General features: G+C 37.6%; 1 protein-coding gene across 6 annotated transcripts in view; it reads left to right on the plus strand.

The window, feature by feature from the left end:
- aadac (arylacetamide deacetylase) overlaps positions 1-14,291 on the plus strand; it is a 21,963-nt gene extending 7,672 nt beyond the window's left edge. For 2 of the 6 annotated variants that reach the window (XM_077565891.1, XM_077565890.1), the window contains exons 3-7: positions 5,646-6,204; positions 8,808-9,036; positions 9,919-9,988; positions 11,976-12,147; positions 12,519-14,291. In XM_077565891.1, the coding sequence (XP_077422017.1) occupies positions 6,064-6,204; positions 8,808-9,036; positions 9,919-9,988; positions 11,976-12,147; positions 12,519-13,139 (1,233 nt within the window). In that variant the 5' untranslated portion in view covers positions 5,646-6,063 and the 3' untranslated portion in view covers positions 13,140-14,291. The remainder of the gene's footprint in view (positions 1-5,645; positions 6,205-8,807; positions 9,037-9,918; positions 9,989-11,975; positions 12,148-12,518) is intronic. The other 4 variants (XM_077565894.1, XM_077565895.1, XM_077565892.1 and 1 more) reach the window with 4 other exon arrangements.
- The last annotated feature ends 1,256 nt before the right edge of the window (positions 14,292-15,547 follow it).

Genomic DNA, 15,547 nt, shown 5'->3' on the forward strand with positions numbered 1-15,547 from the left:
TCACATATTGATGCATTTGTATTTTACAACATTTAACAGAATTAGTTTCTATTTCTGAAGGTTTTATTTGGTTTTACTTGTTCAATGATCTTGCTTGGATCTCACAATACTGTTAAACTAGTATCCATGTTTAAATGTGTTTAAAAAAAATTCTCCTATCTTTTTGTCATGTCAATGTTACTGTGCCAATTACATTAAAGGTAATTATTTGTTTAAGTCAATTGGAATCACTTTTTTTTTGGTGTCTATTTGTAAGACTTTGGACTTTTACCTGTAGGGGTCAGCAGAGTCAAGGTGTCGACCTAAATGGCCTTGAATTAGCGTCATACGGCTAAATATTGTATGCTGGAGTAGGCAGGAAGGAAACTTAAGTTTCATGCTTTCCCTCCCCATCTTATACAGCAAAACACTCACATCCACCCAATGTGACTACATACTGTATGTGTTTGCATGTTTATCAATGTTGCCGCTAACGGCGGAACACAAGCTTTTGAAAATTCAAATATAAAAATGCAAACTTTCACATTTATTTAAGTCTATTTAAAGTCGTGATAACGATACAATGTGCCATTTTATAGAAGGATGCACGGCACAAAGTTAGGTCATCACAGAGTTAGGTCATGGCACCATCTGCTGGGCACTAAACGATACAGTCATTCAGTGCAATATAATGAAGGTTTTGATCAAATATTGAGTTTTGAGACTTTTTTTTGGGGGGGGGGGGTGGGGGGTATTGTTATCATGATTATCAGTAGTAGTATGGAGAATTATCTTTCTGCTTTTGTGATATTTATCCCTTATTTCTGTCAAATTACTTACTTATATCATTAATATTGAATCACTGTTTTGGTACTTCGTGAATAACTACTGACGTTGTGTTAAATGTAAAGAATATTTTATTGAACAAAATCCCATTAATAGGAAAAAAGGCACTACCTTAGTTCTATCAACTCATTTTTTGTTCCATTGATATTGTACAAGAACATTTCATTCATCCTGCATGCGTAAGTACACCTACTTTTCATGGAATCAATGTCTGCTCATAGCAGAGTTCATGTGGAATGGGGTGAAAGACTCCAACATTCCTTATCACAAGTGTTGCACAGCCGTCTACTGATAGAGCGCTTGCTAATCCTCTGCTGTTTCTCAGTCCCATGATCACGAGGCACCTTGTAAAAAAAAAAAAAAAAAAAAATACATCTGGAGGTCCATGCTGATGTTGTGGTCCCTGGTCATGTAACAATTCTGTCAGTATTGGGTAAGCTACTTGTAAAATGTAGTGAGCTAAGCTACAACGTCTACATTTAAATGAAGCTTGGCTACACTGAAGGCATCCATACAAAAGCATTTTGTTGTTGTTTAATAACTTCATTCCAAGTCGTTGCTATCCAGTGATGAATGAAACAGACACTCACTTGTACATTGTACTATTGTGGTGTCAATGAAAACTGAATTTTCAAATTGTTGGATGCATCTCATGATCACAGCAGCATCAGCGGAGGTTGGCAGAGTTGCCACAACTTGTACCCTAGTGTACTGTACAGGGGTCAACAAACTTTTTATTTTAGGCCAAATGAATACCAAAAAATCGCTCTGGAATCGCAAAACATTTAAAGATTGTTATGAAGGAAACAGTGTGTTACTGTTGGTGTTAGCTTAATGTGCTGAGGGCCCAAGAGCTAATTAGTGCTGCACCATAATAACACAAAATCATGCAGCATCCAATACTTTGACATTCATTTTCTTCTACTTTTTTTTTTCCTTCTGTTTCCTATTTATCATGTCAAAAAATGTTTCTCAGTACCCTTTAACTCGGAACAGAGCACCCTCTCCTTGACATGCTGCATAGCGTCACCTCTGCAGGAGTTCTGCAAATGCAAAACTTTGAAACGTGCTTACGCTGCTAAATTGGGACTTCTCCAGTGGGTTTCGGAATTTCAGAGATGCTACATGTGGCTCCAATGAGGGTTAAGCAGAAAATTACTTATTAAAATACTAGTAAAATATGAGCTCTTCACGCATTTTAATTAATGCAAGAGCACTCTTTCCCTCGTGCCCAGCAGGGTGTTCGGTGTTGACGTGGCATCGCACAGCATGGCTCAACGCAGATGAAGACATCCACACTCGAGCTCCTTGATACGCTTCGCCTTAGCTTACACAAGAGCGAAGGGCTTGATGAAAGATTTATCAACCAAACTAGGTGGTCGCCTCTGAAGTGTGTAGTGAAGGATGGTGGGGAAGTCCCTGAGTGTCTCAAGTGTAGTTTTGTATTCAGAAAAGTCATTTACTATTCTACCACAGTAGCAAACCAGTTGGAAGATGAACATCTCTGTTTGCTTGCCAATTTAGTTTTTCCAAGCTGCCATTAAAAGGAAGTTTGGAATAATATGACCTATAAGTCAACAAAAAGTTGCATGGATGCTGGTTGGTTTCTAAAAACAAAGTGAAATGTGTCATTTGTCAAAGCATTGACAAATAACATGAGCCGCAGTGCACCTTTAGCCAGATTTTTAAACCATCAAATTTATTTTCTTTGGCTTTTGGTGACATTTTCTAATGATAAGAAAGTGTGTCCACAGTATTACAGTGTCATGTCATTTCAAATACTGTACTATTTTTTACAGTGTAACAAGTATTCCAGTGTCTTGCCAGTTGGAGATGATCGCCTGTAGCCATATGACTGAGCAAAGAAATATAGGGAGAAAACATTTACACCCCCCACCCCCCCCCCCCCCTCCTATTTAAAAACAATCAGGGAGAGAGAAAAAAATCAAAATATGTGAATCCACGGGTGCTAAACGGCAAGTATGTGAGGTTCGAATGGTAGAGTAAGTCATCGCAGGTTCCAGGTTATGTGGATTTTTTTTTTTTTTTGTACGTTAAGAACTCTATTTTGGTCTAATTATCTATTTCCAGTGCAATTCCACTCTCGACTGGTAGATGGCGGCACAATTTATTTTGGTGTAAATTTGAATAAAGGCAGGAAATGACCTGCACAGCCTAGTTTTGCTGAAATCCCACTTAAAGAGCGCGATGGCTGTTTTATAATGTATAATATATATTTTATCCATCACTTCCTCTTAATACGTTTAAGCTAGTTTGTATTGTGTTTTTACACTGTAGATCTTAAACAAGTGTCAAATGCTGTAAAAAAAAAACACACAGAAAAAAACGAATAGGATATTTTAATATATAAATCGTAGATTTGACTTATGGTGGAAGTGGTCTGGTACTTAACACATGGTCTGGTACATACTGTAACACCGGCGGTGGAGGGGGGATTACTGCAATTGTCAAAATTGACATCTCATTAGTAGTTTAATTTATGCTAGTGTGAACTTATTATTGTGATGTTGCTCCGTGTCATTCTTAACGTTAAGAGCGTTATTGTTACTTTACATGTTGTCGTCTATTTGATATAACAGCCTGTTAGGTAAGTTAATAAATGTTTAATCATAAATTTTAGACTTTGGAACAGATAACACATGAGGGTGTGTTTTCAAATCCGAATTGCAATTTTTCACTTTAACAGGAATACCCCAAGAGTTTAACACATTTTCTTAGCCTTCCGTGCATTCATGCACTCTTAAAAAAAATAAAATAAAATTCTTCCTGCATCATATCCATCTTCATGTCATCCTTGCTTCATAAAGGGTTTTCGTGGTCACCCTCTTGATTTTGGGGAAAAAGGAATACAAATATCTCACGGGGCCAGATCGGGTGAGTTTGGCACTATTCTTCTTTGGAAAGAAAATATCCGATGTTTAGGACATTGAGAGTAGTTGCATTTTCCGGGTGGAGCACCCACAAGTTGTCCAAAACAGTTCGACTAGCTCAACAAACTGGTTGTTTGACTTTGGAAGTTCCTCTCTACTGTAAAATATGCACACAAGACTCCCTCTTGCTGTGAATTGACTCTAATGTGTTTTGCATTAGTTTATCTGTCATGTCCAAGGACTTGAAAAAAAATCCAAGGTTTGAATTTTTGAACGTTTTTTTTGTTGTTATTGATATCCGTAGTGCTGGATGGAGTACAGTCAGGACACTTATGCCAACTAAGAATGCCATTTCTAAAAAGTATTTCAACATGCCCTTGTAAAGTCATCTTGTTAAAATATTGAATATGACAGCTTCGAAGGTCACCAAATGTGAACCAGATCCTGTGAGAGCAATTTCTCCCTTTTCACTCTCCTTCAGTGTGCAATGGCTTCCTCTTAGAGGTTCCATAGGTCTCTTTGTAAAGTAAAATCTCCTAACCTTTATTTCATCTTTCCGTAACCTTTGTTGGATTACATCATCGGGTCAAGGAGAGATGAAAAAGTGCTTCCTTTCGAACACAGGAAAGGAGAGCACTGGTTCAAATGAATTTAACTTCACTTTTCCTAACATCACAGCGCGACGGTGAGCATTGATGACGCAAGTCTCTAGGACATTACCTGCAAAATATTAATAATACTGTAAAATGAAAAAGATACGAATTGGTGCTGATGTTTTTCCATTGATTTTGGAATTGCTCATTCTCTATTAAGTAATGGAAAGGTGTTTTTATGTGGTGCATTAAAAAAATAAATAGGCGGGGGGCGTGGCGGGGCGGGGGCGGACAGGGGACCGCAGCACTGCTCTATAGTGTGGTCTGGCCCTACCGATGGCACCCCCCCCCAACACACACACACAGTTGTGTGGTGCATTAAAATTGGAGGGGAGTTGTAGGGAAAAGACAGTGCCCCCCCCCCCCCCCCCAAAGTGTGTTATGTGCCCTATATGTCTATAAAAGTGTATTGTGCAAAACTAGTGCAGTGAGTTAAGAGGAGCGACCAGCACCCCCCCCCCCCCCCCCCAAACCGGGCGGGGGCAGGAGGCGCACCAGCCCACCAAACCCCCATCTACCCCACCGGGACCCCGACGGGCATATGGGACCAGCCCGGCGGGGCCATCCCCGCATACTGGGGCCTGCCCGAGGTGCCAGGGGGCAAAAAAAAAAAGTAAAGGTGTTTTTAATTTTATTGATGTTTGCGTCAAATTACACGAAAGTATATTTCTGAAATGAAAAATTTAAGTTAACTGCTGGCCTGCACCAGCCTGTAAGTAATAACGATTCTGTTATTTTTACAAGTTATACATATCTATCTTAGATGGTGGACAGCAGAAAACTGAATGCTAGGGAAGATTTGTGCACATTCATTGTTTTGGGTCTATAGATTTACCTGCTATTCCAACAGTCCGGTTCAGGTTACCCAAATAGTGACAAAAGAGCGGCAACTAGTTGCTAATCCTCGCAATGCTGCCCCAAATAGCCGCCAATTGTCACCATCTTGTCTTTCGCAAATACTTTTCTAAACATTTGCGTGTTGTCTGTATCCCACTGAGAGGGTGAATATTTGCGACTCTAGCGAATGTTGTCACGTCAAGGTTCATTGAAATTCGCAAATGAGACCATTAAATGTCGAGCCAAACATTTAGCGTACGTTTGTGAACTAGAATGAACTGTGACATGAAATCAAAATTTGCTATAGAGATGTAAATGTTTGCCCCTTAAATGTTGCTATATTAGGGAATATGTTACTCGAGAAACCGCTATCATGATGAGGCTTGTTTATTTACCAGATTGATTATTTTATGTTTTTTTTTCTTCTTCTTCCTTTCAGCGCTACAAGACCCGGTGGGACACCAAACAACACTTTCGCCACAGAGCTACCTCGCCGCAAGTTGTGGCTCATCCTGTGGGTGCTGCATCTGATCCAGAGGCACCTGAAGAATTTGCGGCTCGGGCCAAGGTGGGACGGTTCCTGTCGTGCAAGCACGCTACTGTTTTTTTCTTTTTTCTTTTTTTATATGACCCCCACTCAGCTGCCACTGGACCACTCAAACCGCACTCCGAGCACGCATAGAGAAGACTCTTACAAGCGCACGCTGAAAACCACCAAATGACACCAAACACGTGCAGCTGAAAAGGAGGGGAGAGGATTTTTTTTTTTTTTTTTTCGCGCGCGAGTTGAGTCGCCCCTTGCAGTGAGTGAGTAAACAATCTTGAGTGGTGTCGTCTCCCCACACGCGTGCTGCACGATGAGGCTGGGAAGCATCGTTTTATTCGTGGCTGTCTGCTCCTTTAGTGCTTATTATGTTTATGAGCCCATTCCCGAGGATATCGACCAGAGATGGAAACTCATGCTGACCAACACTTTTTTCAGAAGTCTCAGCCACCTGGTAAGCACGCAAATCACACAGTCAATAAGGAGAAAATGTAAAAGAGGTGCAGGAGTAGGTACATAGATGTAAAAGTTATACACAGTTTATCTTTTATTCATTTCTTCTTTTCTGTTTCAAAGTGTGCTTGTGGGTAGAAAGTGCAATTTGAGTACTTGTAATTAATTATTATTTATATGATAATCTATTCTTTTGATTTGTAAAATATAAATAAATAAACTGCATACAGTACAGATTTTTGCACCACCAGTATTCATTTCGGTTCATATCATGTTACAACTAAATTATGCATTCAAGATTCTGTATTGTTGATCACGTCTTATAGGTAATAGGTTAAATTGTATTTCGCTGATGTGGTTCTACATAGCGGTTGCACCAGATTATGTCAAATGCTAATCCATGTGTAGTATAGTCCTGCTCACACCTTCTAATAATAGAGCCTATTAAGGAAACTGCGTGTGGTATACTGTTTCTGATCCCTGCCAAGGGTTATTAATATGACTCTTTTTTTTTTTAATTCAGATGCCAATTTATTTGTCATAATACATTTTTAAGAAAAGTCCCAAATGTGCATTTACAAGTGACACCAACTTATTTTTGTTGTTATGTTGCCCTCACAATTTGTAGTGTCATTTTTTTCTCACCAAAGCTAACAATTTGTCGTCATGGGGTAGTCGAGACAAAGAACATCTAATCAGCCTGAACTTCCCTCTCATTACTCACTGTTGCATTTGCGGCATACTCTTAGGTTTTAACAATTTATGTTCCTTGCCTAAACACATGACTGCAGGAACATGCGGTCTCTCCCTCTTAGCCCTGTAGCTTGTAGTCTTAAGCATCATTCATGTATGTACAAGGAGCCTTTTCTTCCTAACACTTTGGATAGAATAGGATGCAATGTGCTTTGTTGAGGGGGCGGGGGCCAAGATTTATATATATATTTATATATATATATATATATATATATATATATATATATATATATATATATATATATATATATATATATATATATATATATAATAGTGCTCTCAAAGTTATCGCATTAATCGCACTATTAATTTTGACCATAGATTATCCTTTAGCGCGACAGCAGATGGCTACGTTTAAAGTAGCACAGGTCGTGTTTTAGCAACAAACATAATTACATACGTGAAATTAAAGCATTTAATAAATGTTTGCGTATCACATTTAGAATATTTGTTCATGTCAAAATATTGGGGTCATTTTTTCCATTTTAAATTATGCAAGTAATTAACTGATTAGAAAAAGAGGAGGACGAGCATGAGCAGTGGATCCAAAAATGTTGAAGACGTCCTATTAGAATTAAATGTCAAAAGAATGAACACATAACCAGTGCTCTTCAAATTTGATAAAAAAAATTTTTTAACTAAGCAATTAATCGTGATTAATTAAAATACTAAAATGTGATTCATCTGATCAAATTTTTTTTTACAATACAATTAATTGTTTGACAGCTCTAATATATATATATATATATATATATATATATATATGAATATATATATATATATATATATGAATATATATATATATATATATATGAATATATATATATATATATATATATGAATATATATATATATATATATATGAATATATATATATATATATGAATATATATATATATATATGAATATATATATATATATATGAATATATATATATATATGAATATATATATATATATATAAATATATATATGAATATATATATATATATATATATATATATATGAATATATATATATATATATATATGAATATATATATATATATATATATAAATATATATATGAATATATATATATATATATATATATATGAATATATATATATATATATATATATATATATATGAATATATATATATATATATATATATGAATATATATATATATATATATATGAATATATATATATATATATATATATGAATATATATATATATATATATATGAATATATATATATATATATATATGAATATATATATATATATATATATGAATATATATATATATATATATATATATATGAATATATATATATATATATATATATATATGAATATATATATATATATGAATATATATATATATATATATATATATATGAATATATATATATATATGAATATATGTGAATATATATATATATATATATATATTCACATATATATATATATATATATATATATATATATATATTCACATATATATATATATATATATATTCATATATATATATATATATATATATATATATATATATATATTCATTAGAAACAATATAGAACAAATTAAATTATTGTAGATGGGGTACATATTTTATTTTACAGTTGTTTTAATGTGTTTATATCAACCAGTCATATGAAAGTAATCTGCTCAAATTCTAACGTGTTTGTCTAACATGTGTGTACAGTGTGTGTGTGTGTGTGTGTGTTTTAAAAGTGTTTGGTTCTGTTTTTGTCAGTAATGTTTTTGATTTGTTTGGTTGCTTAAATGTAGGGATAGTTCCAAATGATAGTGCTAACACTACCTCTGGTAATCCCACAACAAATTGACCAAATTTCCCCTTGCAGGCGGACTTCAGTGAATTAGTAGGACTAAAGGACTACATGGGAGTGATGTATGTTGTCACCCTGATTGAAAGAATTGCACCCGTTTCCGACGAACACGTCCACGTGACGGTAGAGAGTTTCGACGGCGTGGAGGTGCTGCTTTACCAACCCAAGCGGCAAAGTGGCAACACAGAGCCCAGGAGGGCTCTCATATACCTGCACGGTGGAGGATGGTGTCTGGGGAGCTCTTGTAAGTAGATGAGCATTCTCTTAAGAAAACACAAAAAAAGACTAGATTATGGTGATATTTATACATTGTGGATAATTACAAAGCTGTTCTACACAATTCTTCCATTCCTGAGGAAATAACATGCCGTCTGTTGGAGCGGTGGGTACCTCATAGGGGTGCCCGGCCTTGCTAATCCAGAACCCCGAAGACACACCGTTCAGTTTGACACATGTCATGCTGTTCTTGCAATCTGTTTGTCTAAATCTAAGATACGTTACCTCCTATGAAGGGAATATATTTTATATATAGTATACTACAAGGGGAAATTAGTCGTTTCAATTGGTTTTAAATATTTCAACTCTTGTTTGGATGCCCATGAGGTGTTGACTAAAATCATGCTGCCCACAAGGAGTTTCCTTAAAGTACTTCCCATCGCGCCCATCACCTTATTTAGATGGCAAAGTAAATAAAGCAGCGCCCCTACTGGTTGAAGCCAAGTAGTGCACTACATTTTTTGCCTTACTGATTGCTGACTTCAATCCCTTAAACTAAATTCAGTCAGTGGAACTTCTAAATACAAATACCATTATCATGTACTTTGTATGATATCACGAGAGTGAAGTTCACAAAGCATCAAACTGACTGTGATTTTCCTTTTCTTTGGCGTTATTGTTACTTTTACACCAGAAGGATCAGCGTGTCAACATTGGATGTTGAGAAAAAGTTTGCACTAGAAATGACACAAAGCAAGCAATAAGAAAAGCTCTGCTTTCATTATTTCCCATGGGAATACAAATTTGCAACAAATATGACGTTGACTGAAATGTTTTAATGGATTGAATTTGACCTTAGAGGTTAATGCTGCCCTCTGAAGTGTAGTCTGTGTTCTGTCTCTCTTCACAGACATGAGTCCTTATGATCTCGTTGCCAGAAAAATAGCCACCGAGCTGAATGCAGTGGTTCTCTCTGTAGAGTAAGTACAGTAACTTGTAACTTCACGCACAACTGCCGAACCCCAATTTATGTGTTGCAGGGAGTAGGCGAAAATCTGCTATAATTGAAGCCCATTGAAATGCACTGAGAAAGAGGGAAAACATTCAATATGTCTCCCCCTAAATCCTTCCCATCCAAAAAGTTTTTGAAAACTTGAAAAGAAAATGTGCGTAGCCGAAAGTACGACGGCTTATTAGGGACATGTATATATATATTTTTCCAGGGGGGTTAATATTCCAAGAAAAAAAACGCGAATTTTATAAAGTGGCTAATTCATGAAAAAAAAACAAAAAAAAAACGCAGGAACTTAAGAGAAATACACATAGCGTACTACTCGGATGTCGGGTTTTTAAATAAGGAGAGTAATTTCTTTAGCAGAGATGAACTATAAGCGTTCGCTCTTTGAAGCGTTTGGTACAGCCAGCGACGACGACGCCTCCCTTTGCGAAGGTCCGCGCCGTGAGGATCAAGCATTTAAGTTAATTTGTTAAAATGTATGCAGTATTTACTTGTACATTTATCTTTCCAGAATTATTATTCACACATTTAATAATTTTGTATTTTTTTTTTTGTAAAAGTAGCTGAATTGATGTGTCAAATCTGCCCGTCGTTCACTTGCATGTACCTAAAGTATGCTAGCTTCTGATTGGTTAGTGTTAGTCAGCTGATAGGGGATCAGGAAGTGTTGACGCTCTAGCTGCCGTGTATGACTAGTAAAGTTTAAATTAAGATTAAATCTGTCTCCATCGTTCATTTTATAAACCCATTAACCACCAATGAATCCTCACCTTAGACCAGGGGTGCCCAAGTTCGGTCCTCGAGAGCCCCTATCCAGCCTGTTTTCCATGTTACTCTCCACTAACACACCTGATTCATGATCAGGATCGTTATCGGGCTTCTGCAAAGCTTGATGATTAGCTGATCATTATACTCAGCTGCGCTGAAGGAGGGAGACATGGGAAACAGGCTGGATATGGGCTTTCGAGGACCGGACTTGGGCACCACTGCATTAGACTATAGCTATGTATTTGTAGTAGGTTTCTGAGTTTTCATCTCCGCAAATTTGCCACTTTTGTGACTTCATAAAGTGGCAAATTTGCCACGTTACAAAGTGGCAAATTTGCCACGTTACAAAGTGGCAAATTTGCCACGTTACAAAGTGGCAAATTTGCATGTTTTTTCTTTTCCCGGAAAAGAAAAATATACGTGGCCCTAATACGTCGTCGTTCGCAAGTGCTGAATGACTGTACAATTAAGAAACTGCAATGCTCTCACATGTGGGCAAGGAGAGCTAAAGTCTCCGATGCACTTCCTGATATTTATTGCAACAGAATATACGAAGTATAAAGTTCATAACTGTTGCAATTTCAGTCTTATCATGTCTGTCTTATCTCCTCTTCCAAAATGTGTTGTTGTCACACACAGTCTGTGCCTGTCTTCTCTTGTTAGTCACAAGCTGGATGGAATTGGGGGTGCAGCGGAGTGAGGCTAAATGGGTTTTCATTTTCCGTCTAGCCTGACTTCCCCTCTACAAGCTTTGTCCTTTCAGTGGTGCACACGATTTGCCTTGTGACATTCGACACACATGCAGTAGCTTTTAACTCCGATAATTCGTACCACTCGGCCTCAAGATGATATCTGAACTATTGTCAGATGTTGCTGATATTGCTATGTAAACACAGACACTCCACACTTCCAAATTCATTTCAAAATTTCACAGTTTGGAGGTCGTCCGTGTGTGTGGCTTAACTTGTTTTGTTGATGTAACAAAATGAAAGGCTGACATCTTTCACCGAATTGAAAGCTTACAAATTGGGCTTGTTTGAATCTCTGGATCGACTTTCATAGGAGTTTGTGGGGTCATTTGAGTGGAGGATCTGAGAACTTAAATCAGCCAGAAAGGTGGGGGGGTTGAGTGGAGTGGAGTTCAAGTTACTTTCATTTACTTTCAACTTGTTTGTTTACAGGTACCGCCTTGCCCCCGCTCACCACTTCCCTATCCCGTATGAGGATGTTTATCGTGTTGTCAAGCACTTTCTCCAGGTAGGCGTGCTTGCCCAGTATTCTGTGGACCCGGGACGAATTGCGGTGTCTGGGGACAGTGCTGGGGGAAATCTGGCAGCCGCCGTGTCCCAACAGGTACATGTTTTTTTTTTTTTTTTTGCTTCAGTTAGTGAAAGTGATATGGGTGACACATGTACACGGGTGGTTAAGTTTGATATCTGAGCCGTCATGTTCATTCATGTTCGGCTGCCTCTAAAGTCAACTTTGCAGTTCCCTAAAACGATTCTGGATGTCATGCGTGACCGTGTGTGAATGGCATGTTGATTTTGGCTCAGGCGTTCATGGATCATGTTTGCTTTTAATCACTGCTTATATGAAGACCACTGTACTGTAAATAAACATGTAGATGCAATGCCTTGATGTCATCAGATGCTGTTAGTGATTTCAATAAGATAGATATCTGCTTTTGTTTTTTGTTTTTTTTACTCTCCTCCAAATCGTTCTAGTTACTGAAGGACCCAACACAAAAGGTTCAATTGAAAGCCCAAGCCCTCATCTACCCCGTGCTCCAGGCATTGGATCTCCAAACGCCCTCTTATCAGCAGAATCAAGATATGCCTATTTTGCCGCGCACGCTCATGGTCCGATTTTGGAGCGAGTACTTCACCAGCGACAGGGCGTTTTTCAGAGCCATGATGGCAAACACACACAACAACCCCGAGTCTTCCACTCTGCTGAAGTTCGTCAACTGGAGCGCCTTCCTGCCTGAAACCTATCACAGAAACTACAATTACAGCCCCCCCGCCTTGGCGCAGGGGGAGGCCGGGTTCGAAAGCGGTGGACCGTCTCGATCTTTAGCTGACCCGAGGGCGTCCCCTCTGCTGGTTCCGGACGCAGCCTTGCGCTCCCTACCCAAAGCCTACATCATCACGTGCGAGTACGACGTCCTCCGAGATGACGGGATCATGTACGCCACGCGTCTCCGCGCCGCCGGCGTGGAAGTGACGCACGAACACTACGAGGCGGGATTTCACGGAGCCCTCATGTTCACAATGTGGCCGATGGACTTCCTCATCGCTCACCGCATGACGGACAACTACGTGAAATGGCTGAAGGAAAATTTGTAGGATTGATGAATTCCCTGTTTGGCATTCATCTTTGTAAATATATTATACTGTATTATTAGGAAATTGTCACATCTTTGACATTGAAAGATTAGAAATTCATATTGTCGTTTTTTTTTCTTTTTTTCTGGTGAGTGGAATCAAAAGACTCTTGGCATAAAGATTTGAAGTCTTGTCGAACATTTTGTGCTGCAGCTGATTAGTTTTCCCTTGAGATGATATTACCTAAAATAACATTTTGTCTGATTAGGCTCATCACTATATACTGTAGAAGCCAAAGCTATTTGAACATCAGGCCGTTTTTGCACACAGGAAGTAAAGTAGAGTTGGTTGACCTTTCATTTCTGCAATGACTTTCTACCAAATGTGTGAATTTGTGTCCATTGATCGAGAAGAACACCAATAAGCCAAGGTCGTACATCACTGACGTTGGACCCGAGACGGGTCACCGGTCTCAGAATCTATGTTGTCATTTATCATAAATGTGTTTGATGGGATTCTTCATCTGAGAATGTGTTTATGGACTTTGCTTTCTACATGGAATGGATCCCGCTGAGTTGTATTTTTTTTTGTTCTGCCTCGGCCCAAACATCACGAGGTAATTTGCTACTAATATATCCTTTTGCTTTGTGTCTATTTTGACTGTAAACTTTCCTGCATGTGTTTGCTTAAACGTTCAAAAGGTGACCCAAGGAAACAAACAGCTGAGAGCCCAGTATTGGAAAGGTATGCCTCTAAATCGCACCAGACTTTTGTGGGGGTGGTTGTTTTAACTAGGCGGGGGGTGGGATGTTACGAGCGTCATAGAAACTAGAGGTAAGCAATTGTGATTAATTGTGGAAAAATAATGACATTGATTTGTTAAAAAAAACTTAACTGTTTCACAGCACTAATATATATGTATATGTGTATAGATACAAAATATATTTCATGTTCAATATTTTCAATGGCTTCAAGTCCAGGATAAACATTTTCTTTGGCTGACTTCAATGTTCACTTTCACGTTAAAACAGAACATCCATAAATGCAGTTTCCTTCCGACGAGGTTCCCCCAAGTCCTTTCTAAAATGTATTTCCCGATCTTGGGACAGTATTCACATGTTAAAAGTGTTTGAACTACCAATTAAATGTTCCCCAAAAGGGCTTAAGATCCAACTTATTCTTGGCAATCATTCGTCTCAGCAAGTTCTCGGCTGTGAAAATGTGCGGGAACACGGTGTCCTCGAGTAAAACCATTCTTCGGATTTTCAAGATTTGACAGTGAGTGTGCAATCGATCTGTATGCACACAATTGTTTGCTCATTGTTGCCCAGTGTTCCAATCAATACAACTTAACGTGTTCTTACCAGGATGGAAAATGACACCATGAATGGGGGGATAAGTGTGGATAAACCATTAAATGATTCCATTAAACCCTGTTTGTTTGTGTAAATGTAAAATGGGCGGTGTGTGCTACACTAATCTTGTTTTTTTCAGTATTGTATGCAGGTGTGCTTACATGTGCTGCGCAATCCCCCGTTGGAGATCCGCTCCTGAATTCCTTTACCACTACAAAGGGATAATAACAGTAACGTGCAATGGATTATAAGCGAGTGAATCCTGGTGGTGGTTAGGGGGCGGACATATAGTGCTGGTTAAATGGATTATACTTGTATAATGTATGGAATGTACACCACGCATTTCAGTTTTCCTGTAGAAAGTGTTGCGAGTGTTCATGCCTCATAAATCAAAAAAAAACTCCATTTGCTCTTTACGTTTTGGCAAACATTTGCCAGTAAATATGATCATTTCCACCTGTTAAGCACATTAGCCAAACTGTCAAGATGGATTCGTTTTTTGTGTTTTTATTATTCGGAATCTCAATCTAATAGCGATAATTTGTGAATTTCAGGTGAATTTTCTCAACATTGACTGTGCAGTAGTAATCTTGTATATCCAAAGCAACATCTCACTTGCTCTATTGCAGCAGTGGCCATCTGCTGTTAATCATAAAATGTTCACAGTAGGAGCAAAGTCAGTGTTCATCCTTTCTTTTTTCTCCTTTTGGAAAAGACTAACCAATGAGGGCTCAATGATCGTTTTAGCAGTCGTAAACAGCATCAACGTGAAGGCGCTGATCATAATGATTTTTTTTTTTTTTTAACAATTAATAAAATAATTTAATTGGACATGTTATGGACACTTTACATATTTTTTTAAGCTAATCAAAAAAATAATCTTTGCTTTTTTTTTCTAGCACATCTGGTTTTTGAGATTTTAAAAAATTAGTTTGACCTATTAAAGCTTGTGCAAAATGAATTGTATTTAACATGCATTGTAATTTATAGCTAAGGATGATGTTTCAGAAAAAAAATTCTACCTATTGCTAAACCTTACCGTTAATGCATAAAAAATACTAAAAAATATCTGTA

This window comes from Vanacampus margaritifer, chromosome 5 (genome assembly GCF_051991255.1).
Source record: "Vanacampus margaritifer isolate UIUO_Vmar chromosome 5, RoL_Vmar_1.0, whole genome shotgun sequence".
Taxonomy (NCBI): domain Eukaryota; kingdom Metazoa; phylum Chordata; class Actinopteri; order Syngnathiformes; family Syngnathidae; genus Vanacampus; species Vanacampus margaritifer.